Below are 12,614 nucleotides of genomic sequence, written 5' to 3'. Positions count from 1 at the left end.
CACTACAACAGCAGGCTAGAATACCCAATAGGGATTTACATTACCACACAGTAGCTAGATACCTCAGTAGCAGCTACATAACTACATCAGCAGGCTAGTTACCCAATAAGGATTTACATTACCACACAGTAGCTATATAACTCAGTAGCAGCTACATAACTACATCAGCAGGCTAGATTACCTAATAAGGATTTACATTTCCACACAGTAGCTATATACCTCAGAAGCAGCTACATAACTACATCAGCAGGCTAGATTACCCAATAAGGATTTACATTACCACACAGTAGCTATATAACTCAGTAGCAGCTACATAACTACAGACAATAGTTTGATATCTACAGTGGCAGTCTAATATATCTCTAGTAGCATATCTGATGGCAATTGACCGGCTAATAGGTACAAATGCTGTCACTGTGGATGTGGCATGCATATAACAGGAAACTGGGACTTGACCAATATTGATTAATTCTCTTGTCCTGCCATGAACAAGTTACACATTATGGTTACAAGAGTCATCAACGTTTACCTTACATGATTGATATGCTCCAAGAAACTGTCCTAACATTCACAAGAAAGCTTCATGTACTCCTTAAAGTGATTCCATTCTTAGTTCTGAACTTTGGATGAAAGTCGCAGACCAAATTAATGACATTAATAACATGGAAGCAGACGTGTAGCTTAATGACCTCCTCATTTTCCCAATAGAGCATGAGGTCTGTGAAAGGAACCCAATTTAGGGAAATGTCACCACTGGTAAAATTAAGATTCAAAGTCTTCTCGAACATTTTTCAATTTCTGTGAACTTTAGGATGGATCCACTACTTGGTCGTTGATCTTCTGCATCATTTGCTAAACCAACAGACTTCTTTTTTTGGTCGCTTTGAACGAGACTTGGCTCACAGCGTTGACTTGTCACGAAGAGATCAAGTTTACCTCACGTAAGATATCGAGTAATCAGATCAGTGTTTCATCACATACTCGTAGAGTAGAAGCCTGTCCTTTCATAAGGGTCCAATAGGCCATGGAGATTTTTATCAAAAAGTTCACATCTGAAGAAAAATAAATATACAAGAAGATATGAAATAATAAAACATGTGTTCCAAAATTGAATTACAGTTAGCATCACAATCGTGTGTGTGTCAAACACTGATCAAACAGTCACATACAGTTTATAAGATCGAGGGTTTCCACAGAGCACCACAATCATGTGATGTGAAACACTGATCAGTCACATACAGTTTATAAGATCGAGGGTTTCAACCGAGCATCACAATCATATGTCAAGCACTTTTCAAACAGTCACATACAATTTATTGGATCGAGGGTTTCAACAGAGCATCACAACCATGTGATGTGAAACACTGATCAAAGAGTCACATACAGTTTATAAGATCAAGGGTTTCAACAGAGCATCACAATCAAGTGGTGTGAAACACTGATCAAACAGTCACATACAGTTTATAAGATCGAGGGTTTCCACAGAGCATCACAATCATGTGATATCAATCACTGATCTAACAATCACATACAGTTTATAAGATCGAGGGTTTCAACCGAGCATCACAATCATATGTCAAGCACTTTTCAAACAGTCACATACAATTTATTGGATCGAGGGTTTCAACAGAGCATCACAACCATGTGATGTGAAACACTGATCAAAGAGTCACATACAGTTTATAAGATCAAGGGTTTCAACAGAGCATCACAATCAAGTGGTGTCAATCACTGATCCAACAGTCACATAGTTTATCAAATCGGGGTTTTAACCGAGCATCACAATCATGTGATGTCAGAAAGTCACAAACAGTTTATAAGAATATTTCTCCACCAACCTCCCCTCCCCCCCCCCCCCTCAAGCCCCTCCTCCCAAACAAATTTCTGTTGACACTTTTGAGTGGTAGAATAGTAGGAGGGCAATAAATCAGAGCAGTCTAGATACGGACAGCAGATATCGCTAATGGTTACCAGCTGCTGAATAGATGGCAGAGTGCGGTAGTTTGGGGAGGCAGGTAAGTCAGCTGTTTACCTGATTGGCATATCGATGGAGTAGAAGGGATTCTTCAGGGCATAATCCGAGTAGAGTTCATAGATTCTCCTCAGTACCACCTCAATACCTGTCTGCTTAGGGTCAGCCAAGACAATTAATTTGATTCCTGAAAAGAAATGAATACAAACAGATGCGTCAATACAAACAAACAAATAACAATGAAATGATCGTTGCAGCCGAAATATAATCACAACTGAAAAACCAGCGGTTAAAATTATAACTAGTGTTTCCCTTATTTAAAAGTTAGATGGACTGATGTTTCGACTCTAGCAGGCGTTTCTTTCATTTTTGATTTTATTTTCACATTTCTCTTTTAACCACATAGCATCAAAATGACTTTCACTTAAAAACAATTAAAGTCATCAACAAAGACAGTTCCCTACCTGATAAAGTTTGAAAGCAATGAAGCTTAAACCCATCTGTCTCTAAGAGCTGTATACCAGATGATTTCTGCTCTGGTGACAGTTGGCTTCCAATGGCATACAAACTAAAATAAACAAAATAAATCAGTAAGCTTGTAAAGTGAGGGAGCAAGGGTGTCGTGGTAGTGGGAGGGCAGAGGGGGATAGGGGGAGGGGGGAAGGGGAGGATGTTATAACCCACCGCAGTGTCACATTAGCTGGAAAATGAGGCAGGATTGTCAACAAAATAGATGAAACAAAATTCCACTAAAATGTCTTTTCCCCAGCTCCAGAGATATAGTTGTTTAATTAAACTTGGTGACATATTAGAAAATATGAGAGGCTGTCAGAATTCCCATTTTCCTTTAAACATACATTGTAGGTACTAACACTGAATGTCAACATGACAGGGTCAAAACCAAAGGCATGGATTTCATGAGGAAACAAATTGTCATCTTATTTAACCATTTAACCTGAAAGAAATACTTTTGTGTCCATCACAGTTACTGCTATATCTGTTTCCTTGCAAATTGGCTTATACTTACCATGACCTAATCTTACTTTCAATAGTTACAGGGATTGTGCCATCCTGTTTGATAAAATTACAACACCAAATCCAGCTGATATTGATAATCATATAGATATGCAAGCAAGACATAAAATACGTCACAACTCACGAATGGAACATGCTGGCCAACATAATCCTTTCATTTGTGGAAAGTTTTGGTCTTCCAAATTTGATAGCTATGGGGTAGTTTTCAGAGTCAGCAATCTCTTCCAAAATGTCTCTTCCGTCTTCCAGTTTCCGTCCGTGGACCGCATCTCCATTGACTGCCAGGATCGTGTGACCAACTGAAAAACAAACCAGCAAATCTAAGTACTGTACATTCCCTAAATATGCTAGAAACTAGCAGAATTGTCACTCACGTTAAATTCCAATGAGCTTTTCACATAAAACACTGAAAACAAATTCTTAAAATACTTGATCTCATCCCTCCCTACACATAATGTTCTGTGGATGGGATGTTGGGAAGTGTTTATAAACTTGTTACTTAAGTTTCTGACCTCACACCACTTGAGGTACAAGACTGAAACTTCAGGACCTCTTTTTACCCTTGATGCCATCTACCTGTCCAGACACCAACACACCCCCTCTCTCACCCACTACAGGACCTCTATTTACCTTTGATGCCATCTACCTGTCCAGACACCAACACACCCCATCTCTCACCTACTACAGGACCTCTATTTACCTTTGATGCCAACTACCTGTCCAAACACCAACACACCCCATCTCTCACCTACTACAGGACCTCTATTTACCTTTGATGCCAACTACCTGTCCAAACACCAACACACCCCCTCTCTCACCTACTACAGGACCTCTACTTACCTTTGATGCCATCTACCTGTCCAGACACCAACACACCCCCTCTCTCACCTACTACAGGACCTATATTTATCTTTGATGCCATCTACCTGTCCAGACACCAACACACCCCCTCTCTCACCTACTACAGGACATCTATTTACCTTTGATGCCATCTACCTGTCCAAACACCAACACACCCCCTCTCTCACCTACTACAGAATCTCTATTTACCTTTGATGCCATCTACCTGTCCAGTCACCAACACACCTACTACAGGACCTCTATTTACTTTTGATGCCATCTACTGTATCTTTCCAAACACCAACACACCTCTCTCACCTACTACAGGACCTCTATTTACCTTTGATGCCAACTACCTGTCCAAACACCAACACACCCCCTCTCTCACCTACTACAGGACCTCTATTTACCTTTGATGCCAACTACCTGTCCAAACACCAACACACCCCCTCTCTCACCTACTACAGGACCTCTATTTACCTTTGATGCCCTCTACTTGTCCAAACACCAACACACCCCCTCTCTCACCTACTACAGGACCTCTATTTACCTTTGATGCCATCTACCTGTCCAGACACCAACATACCCCCTCTCACCTACTACAGGACCTCTATTTACCTTTGATGCCATCTACCTGTCCAGACACCAACACACCCCCTCTCTCACCTACTACAGGACCTCTATTTACCTTTGATGCCATCTACCTGTCCAGACACCAACACACCCCCTCTCTCACCTACTACAGGACCTATATTTACCTTTGATGCCATCTACCTGTCCAGACACCAACACACCCCCTCTCTCACCTACTACAGGACATCTATTTACCTTTGATGCCATCTACCTGTCCAGACACCAACACACCCCCTGTCTCACCTACTACAGGACCTCTATTTACCTTTGATGTCCTCTACCTGTCCAGACACCAGCACACCCCCTCTCTCACCTACTACAGGACCTCTATTTACCTTTGATGTCATCTACCTGTCCAGACACCAATACACCGCCTCTCTCACCTACTACAGGACCTCTATTTACCTTTGATGTCATCTACCTGTCCAAACACCAACACATCCCCTCTCTCACCTACTACAGGACCTCTATTTACCTTTGATGTCATCTACCTGTCCAGACACAAACACACCCCCTCTCTCACCTACTACAGGACCTTTATTTACCTTTGATGTCATCTACCTGTCCAAACACCAGCACACCCCCTCTCTCACCTACTACAGGACCTATATTTACCTTTGATGCCATCTACCTGTCCAGACACCAATACACCGCCTCTCTTACCTCCTACAGGACCTCTATTTACCTTTGATGCCATCTACCTGTCCAAACATCAACACACCCCCTCTCTCACCTACTACAGGACCTATATTTACCTTTGATGCCATCTACCTGTCCAAACACCAACACACCCCCTCTCTCACCTACTACAGGACCTCTATTTACCTTTGATGCCATCTACCTGTCCAGACACAAACACACCCCCTCTCTCACCTACTACAGGACATCTATTTACCTTTGATGCCATCTACCTGTCCAGACACCAACACACCCCCTCTCTTACCTACTACAGGACCTCTATTTACCTTTGATGCCATCTGCCTGTCCAAACATCAACACACCCCCTCTCTCACCTACTACAGGACATCTATTTACCTTTGATGCCATCTACCTGTCCAGACACCAACACACCCCCTCTCTTACCTACTACAGGACCTCTATTTACCTTTGATGCCATCTCGCTGTCCAAACACCAACACACCCCCTGTCTCACCTACTACAGGACCTCTATTTACCTTTGATGCCATCTACCTGTCCAGACACCAACACACCCCCTGTCTCACCTACTACAGGACCTCTTTTTACCTTTGATGCCATCTCGCTGTCCAAATGCTACTACGACTCTCTCATCTACTATCTTGAGTTGTAACTCCAAGGGAAAACTGAAGGTCTTCTCAACTTCAGTCTTTGGCTGGTGATGGTCCATCTGATAAATCAGCCCACCCGCTCGATTGACAATGTAGACACTGAAGATAGTCATGGCTGTATTTCAGAAGAAAACTGAAAAGAAGATAAACAAATCTGAGTTAATATTGTAATTTGGAGTTGAAAGTAAGTCCTTGACAAAGGTCAGATCCCAGAGGGGTAACAGAATGGTTACATAGATAGATAGATAGATATTTATTCAGCCAATGGATAGATTATATACAATGGAAATTGGACGAAAACTGGAGCTCAAGCGAAAACAATGAAACGATTAAGAAATAAAAATGTAAACAATTCGTATGACTAGGTAAAGGATATAAAAGGCTACTATGTATACTGCTCGTGATTAGTAATAAAAAGAGTATTCAGGGGTAAAAAAGTATAACAAATATAGCATATTACACAATAAGAAGCAGTGGCTAAAACGTGAAGGCAAGACTAGAACCAATCAGCGAGCATTATGTGTATTATATATCTTTACAAGATCAGGATAATGACTATTTGTGAGCCTCTTTGATCCCCTGAATGTATGTAAAAGGTTGCGTACATTCAGGGGATCAAAGAGGCTCACAAATAGTCATTATCCTGATCTTGTAAAGATATACACATAATGCCCGCTGATTGGTTCTAGTCGCTGATTGGTTCTGGTTATCAAAGACCAGTCAGACATGGTAATGTTTAACATGCTGTATAGAACTTTATTATGGGTGTCTAGGTATGAGCCTCTCAAGTACAAAACGTAGGCTGACATATCAAAGACACACAGCACAATAAAGGACTAGACAACATTGTGTAATGTTGTATACAGGTGACAGGCATACATTTAACATTTTAATAACACTATCATACTTAAGAACAACAACAATAACACCATTCCTCACTATCTTTAAATATGAATCACATTATGATTGAAAGTTTATTCTTGCTGTGCCTGTCTCCTTATCAGTAAGTTTAGTATAAATTGAAGGTGAAGAAATGAAGAATACAAGAATAAAATATATTCTTGCACCTATTGTTTTTCATTTTACTGCTGATATTACTTTTCTGAATATTATCTTGCAGCTTCAGTTAACTTTGCTGTCATTTTCCTGGTCTATTAAATACCATCTGTGAAAGGCGGGTAAAAGGGATAAAGGCGGGTGCATTTGAAGCAGCTATGAGGCTTAGCAATCGGGAGGTTCCGGGTTCGAAATTCGGCCGAGTCATAGTAAGGTGAGTTTTTCATCCAAGAGCAATTTACTGTTTTCCCATCTGAAATGACTTTCTAAATTGAAAACATTTCAAATTTGCGTTCAAACTGGTAAATTAGAACCACCCGACGTGAAAGTTGTAATCCATAACTCATAAGCCCTTGTGGGTTTTTCCCACATTTGTTGTTGCTTAAGCGTCATAAAAATAACTGCTGATTATTGTTATTAAAACTTTTAAGGATGTTTTCTGGTTGAATCTCTGACATGTTTTACTGTTGGATGTCTGTTTGAAAGGGTTAATGTGGTTGTCCCAAAAGTGAGGTAAAGAACAAAGCATGACTACACTAGAGCCTAAGAGTAATACACTTAAAATAAGTCTTAAGTATGGGAGAGAGGTCCTACTCCTAGGCTACTGTAGGTGTAGGTGAATAGAACACCAGCTTTGGGCCAGGTTCTTACTGTTTTAATTAATCTGAATAAGAGTTCTACAGTCAGCTATGTTTACAAACCAACTTGCCTAGGCCTACGCCTAACCTAAAGGTTAAACTTAAGTTAAAGGCTTAACTTTTGTCTTACGTTTAGCCTTGGCCTAACTTCCGGAGAGTTGGAGCGCCTTTGAGTTTGAGACGTGCTGTAGCATGTGGGCTATGCCTAAAGTTAGTCACAAGTCAAGGGAATACTTGTGTGTTTAATTTTTTGCATGGCAGCTGTGAAGGCGCTGAACCTCGTCTCGACATATTGTTGTAACTGTGTACAAACTCTGCTAGCGCTAGGCCCAAGTTAGGCTCTTTGCACTTGTTTAGTTTTTGTACAGTAAGTTGTAGTTGTACTAGTTGTAGGCCTAGGCTAGGTATAGCAATATGCCCATTTTCCGCAACACTTTGCTATGCGGTATCGGATAAAGTATAGCCCCAAGTAAGCTTAGGCTGTAGGCCTAACTACCTCCAAACATATTTACCGGTGATAGTACTGGTAGTGTAAAAGAGTTAAAACGTTTCTCAAACAGAGGCAGGTGCTAATTACTAGTGGTGTACTGTCGCCTGCCTCGCTTATCAAGCACGTATTATGTTTAGGACTGGTTTGTACAACAAATCAATCGTCATGACTTTTTGCCGACTGGGCGGAGATGAGATCGGACTAAAACATTTCATGTCTGCTGCCACCCTTTTGCGCCGCTTCAACGGTGTTACTGCATGTACGAATTACCGATTTTATTCTATCTCCGAAAGAGGGAGGGGTAGGGAGGGGGAGGAGAGCTTTCTTAAATAAGATGAAGATAAAATAGTTGCTTAGTCTAGTTCCTTTTAGTCAAGGATCCTATAAAAAGTTATCTCAAGGACATTAAAATTCTGCAATTCTTAAAATAAACGTATATAATGCATAAAAATGTCTCCATTGACTTTAGTTTAGAAAGAGCAACCCACTCATCAAGCAATTCATTCCATTCGTTCAAGATCGTCGGAGAAAGAATTTTTATGAACATTTAATCTACGATAAACTTTCTGCAACTTAACACAATAAACTCTAATAATAATAATAATACGTAATACTTATATAGCGCCTCCCAGAAATCTCGAAGCGCTGTACAATAAAAAAAAAATTTAAAAGGAACATAAACAGTTAAATCAGGTTAAGAAGTATAATGACAGTTTAAAAACAGCTAAAAAACAGCCAAAAAGGTAAAACACAGCTAGTGTTCCTACTAGATAAAAAAATGCTTAGAGTCAATTTATCAAACCATGACCGATTTTGAAATCCAGAAACCTGACTACAGGTATAGCCCTGAACTTAAAATGTTGTTACCCATGGCAGTGGTCCAATTCTTCCTTGACTGAATGCAAAACATTCCCCGGCTAAATCATCCCCGACTATCAGAGGTGGGTGGAAATCCCCCCCCCCCCTTGCACACGCAACTATTTTATAGTATTCCTGTGTCGTGTGGTAATTTTGTCAGTTTCATTCGTATTATAAAATACTGCATCACACTTAAAGGATTCCGTACATTTTAGGCACGCCTTCTTTTTTGTTGTTTATTTACGGTATATTTACTGTGATGTGATTGGCTGACTTTATGCGTCGCGTTATCGATATCAAATATGTAAACATATAAGCCACTGCCACGTCAGTCTCACATGATCATACGACTCTGCTGAATTCACAACTAATATTTCATATTTATTACATTCCTTGTCTGTATATATATATCGGCGAGTCCGACATAACTGATCCAACATCCTCTGTGGGTTACGTGCAATAACAAACAGGATTAATTACTGCACAAAGGAAAGCAATATTTCTATTTCGTTTCATGTGAAGTCAACTATTTTGTTTCTTGTGGAGTATCTTTAAGTCCTGCTTCGTTTCAGTCTTGGTAAATCAAAGGTTCGGTTTACTACATCCAACAACGCACCGCGTTACTGTCCATACAGTGGTAAGTAGGCTACCATCTGTTTTCACTCTCAGTTAAAACATGTTCCATTGTATCCGTTTCGATATCACCTCGTATTCCTCCATACTGAATCCATCTCCCTTCACCCCACCCCACCCTGCCAGCCACATTTAAGTAGTCATTCTTAAGAAATATTCTGAGAAAGGATCCTGAAACTTAACTAGCCCCCCCCCCCCACTATGTAGGCCTTTATATCTGACAGTTAAACCATGCTCCCTTGTATCCGTTTCGATATCACCCCGTATTCCTCCATACTGAACCCCTTTCCCTTCACCTCCTCCCCGCCAGCCATATTTATATAGTCACTTCTGAGAAAGGATAATTAAATTTGACTCCCCCTCCCCCTCCCATATCGCTCCATTGAAATATCATATATTTGAACACTTCATCTTCCTTGCATGTAAAAACTGGGATAGCATACGGATACTTGAAGTACCAACAATTTTAAATCGCAGCATCGCTTAATTAATGTAATAGTAATACTGACAATCGTGGGGGAAAACAACTTTTCACCTCATACCTGTCGCTTTGTTTTTAGAACAAAAGTATGGCATTTCCGAACATGAACAAGTCAAGTAATTCGTGACAGTGTAGCCTAGCTACTGTTGGCTTATATATGCAAACTGTGAATGTACAATACGCCCTGACATCAAACAAAGCTACACGGATATAACGATCACATATGCAAGGTATAGGCTAGATGTATGTCTCATTGCCTCCCACGGAAGGTTAGTTTTATAACCTTGTTAGATCTAACGAAAATATCATGTTCGGGTACAATATCATATGTGTCGTACGTTCTGCATAGGCCTACTGGTTGCTACGGATATATCTATTTTTGATCGTGGTTACATCTATACTATCATCGCGTGTTACTGTTTTTTTTTTATGTAAGGTTAGCGAATACCTGCCTTTCGACGCCACTATTTGGTCGACATTGTCAGTAGCACTAATATCGGGGTTCGAAAAAACCTTTATGAAATATGGGGACTGGGAACAAGAGATACCGCTGAGAGTTTTGCCGGAATTGTTAGTTAAGTTTTCCTTTGTCTGTTCGTTCGTGCTCATTGTGTCCTGATTCGCTATATTTAAGCACACAATAATTATTCACGCCCACAGTGCAAAGTTCACGAGCATATTCCAATGTCCTGTAGTGTATACAATACACAACTAAGTTCAGTATGTACAAAATCTCGACGGTTGAACGTCACAAAAAAATATCCCCAAGATTTCGCAATACCATTGCACAACATCGGGGAATTCCTGAGACCGATGACGGAATACTAACGACTTCATAATGGACGTGTACTTCTACGGTAGCCTAGACGCGACAGCTATTTCGTAGAAATATATGATAATATATAATTGGCAAGTCAACTGAGTAATAGAAACATAATCTTACCTCATCCACTAATCAAAGTCTCTGTAATTTCGTCAAACACGTCCAAGTTCTACCACCAATCCAAATGTCGATTTTATCGATCACGAGGGTTGAACTTTGTACGGAGTTGTCTGTGTGTGTCAAATGTTGCTAGATTTGGTAGAAGATAATAAAGAACAAACTATTACCCCTCCCCTCCCTGCCACCCGCACACCTTACTCCCTCCGCCCTCTTTGTATCACAATACCTCAAACGTTCAAACAACTGTAATATTAAAGCTAGCTATATAAGGTTTCTGCTGCATAAAAAAAATAATATAATAAGTTCAGGGACTGATAACTAAACAACAGAAACCTGTTTGTCTGCATTTTTTTATGATGATGACTGTGACATAACAGTCACCGTCGTTTTCATTATATTTTGATGATGAATATTATGATTACTACTACTACTACTACTACTATGACCGTATCATCATCATCATCATCATCATCATCATCATCATCATCATCATCATCATCATCATCATCATCATCATCATCATCATCATCATCATCATCATCATCATCATCATCATCATCATCATCATCATCATCATCATCATCATCATCATCATCGTCTTCATCTTCAACATTGTTTTTGCTTTCATTTATGGACTTGTTAACTAACTTTGAAAAATTAATTTCATCACCTTTTCCAACAGATAAAGAAGAAGCTTCGTCTCTTGTCCTCTCGAGTTCTCACCAATCTATAAAACATGGCCACCACTGCATCTCCTTGGTAAGTAACCAACCAAATTCTGCGGAGTGTCATAGAAATGTGTATCCGACGGTTTCTTTCCAGACTTGGAGATTAAAATGTGACAGATAGAATTTAAATCATTATCTTCAATTGGTAAACAGAGATACAAAATAAATGAACAAACTGACCCGTATCTATGAGAGAATTGCTCCCATTTCCAAATTGAGAGGGAATGATATAACTAATGTAGATATTTTACACAACAGCAATATTTTCAACTAAAAACCCTCTTCTCATATTTGACATTCTTGTATTTGTTAGTTGTTTCTTGAGCGTATTGTTTTCTGGTAATTTGATAGAGCGCCACCACATTCAGAAGTTTTCCCGCCATGGTTTTGTTTGTTACCAGTGTGTATAACTATAAGGCGCGATTGGGAGCCTACATGTTGGTGAATGATGCTATGGCTTCGAACTGGCTCCGAATATTAGAACTGCCAAAGATCGGGACTGCCAAATTTGTGATCCTCTACTAGATTCGCTCAGTTTAAATGAATACTTTAGTGAAGCAACTTTCGTCCGTACTTTTTTTCAAGAAATTTGCGTTTAAATGTCTGTGGAAGCTTTAATTGATATTTCATTGGAACTTGTTCGTTATGCTGCCTACAATTCCATTTGGAAAGAATGGTCGAGGATGTTTTTCTCGTCATATCATATACTCTTTGTCTAGTTCGATCCTTCTGTTGATTTTTTGAAATTCGCATTAAAGTTTACAATAGGCTATGTCCTATCAAAATTATGAATCCCACGCGTCGAGCATATGCTACTCGATCCCAATCTGCTAAAAAAGACAGAAAAGGAAATATAGGCTTACGGAGTGCCGTCAACTTTTCAAACATTGCAGACATACCGCCAATAAAGCAACTCATATATTTGTTTACAGATGAAAGTCCTCCAAAAAAGTTTTTGTGAAATTTCTAGCACTACATTACAATATAGGCTACATATGCA

The 12,614-nt window shown here is 39.8% G+C and overlaps 2 protein-coding genes across 4 annotated transcripts in view; one reads left to right on the top strand and one right to left on the bottom strand.

Moving 5' to 3' along the window:
* Nucleotides 1-787: 787 nt before the first annotated feature.
* Nucleotides 788-8,153, bottom strand: LOC139978014 (trafficking protein particle complex subunit 4-like). 3 transcript variants are annotated; one of them, XM_071987917.1, is made up of 6 exons: nt 7,994-8,153; nt 5,726-5,920; nt 3,132-3,306; nt 2,437-2,540; nt 2,033-2,159; nt 788-1,052 (listed from the first exon to the last, which is right to left on the bottom strand). In XM_071987917.1, the coding sequence occupies exons 2-6, from the start codon at nt 5,898-5,900 to the stop codon at nt 974-976; spliced, it is 660 nt and encodes a 219-aa protein (XP_071844018.1). In that variant the 5' UTR covers nt 5,901-5,920; nt 7,994-8,153; the 3' UTR covers nt 788-973. The 3 variants fall into 3 exon arrangements, with proteins under 3 accessions (XP_071844018.1, XP_071844019.1, XP_071844020.1); XM_071987918.1 differs by having other exon boundaries at nt 5,726-5,902; nt 7,994-8,150; XM_071987919.1 differs by lacking the exons at nt 5,726-5,920; nt 7,994-8,153 and adding an exon at nt 5,586-5,685.
* Nucleotides 8,154-9,158: 1,005 nt separating this feature from the next.
* LOC139976946 (uncharacterized) overlaps nt 9,159-12,614 on the top strand; it is a 28,006-nt gene continuing 24,550 nt past the window's right edge. The window contains exons 1-2 of the mRNA XM_071985842.1: nt 9,159-9,466; nt 11,569-11,645. Coding sequence (XP_071841943.1) covers nt 11,623-11,645 — 23 coding nt within the window. The 5' untranslated portion in view covers nt 9,159-9,466; nt 11,569-11,622. The remainder of the gene's footprint in view (nt 9,467-11,568; nt 11,646-12,614) is intronic.

The sequence above is a fragment of the Apostichopus japonicus genome, chromosome 12 (assembly GCF_037975245.1).
Source record: "Apostichopus japonicus isolate 1M-3 chromosome 12, ASM3797524v1, whole genome shotgun sequence".
Lineage (NCBI taxonomy): Eukaryota > Metazoa > Echinodermata > Holothuroidea > Aspidochirotida > Stichopodidae > Apostichopus > Apostichopus japonicus.
The sequence above is the reverse complement of the archived record's forward strand: the minus strand, read 5'-3'. Positions and strand labels throughout refer to the sequence as shown.

Coding starts and splice junctions, on each gene's coding strand:
- LOC139978014 (XM_071987917.1), bottom strand. CDS start 5,900: ATGACTATCTTCAGTGTCTACATTGTCAATCGAGCGGGTGGGCTGATT. Junction 3,307..5,725: donor ACAGCGAGATGGCATCAAAG/GTAAAAAGAGGT, acceptor TTTGTTTTTCAG/TTGGTCACACGATCCTGGCA. Junction 2,160..2,436: donor TTGCTTTCAAACTTTATCAG/GTAGGGAACTGT, acceptor ATTTCTTTTCAG/GAATCAAATTAATTGTCTTG.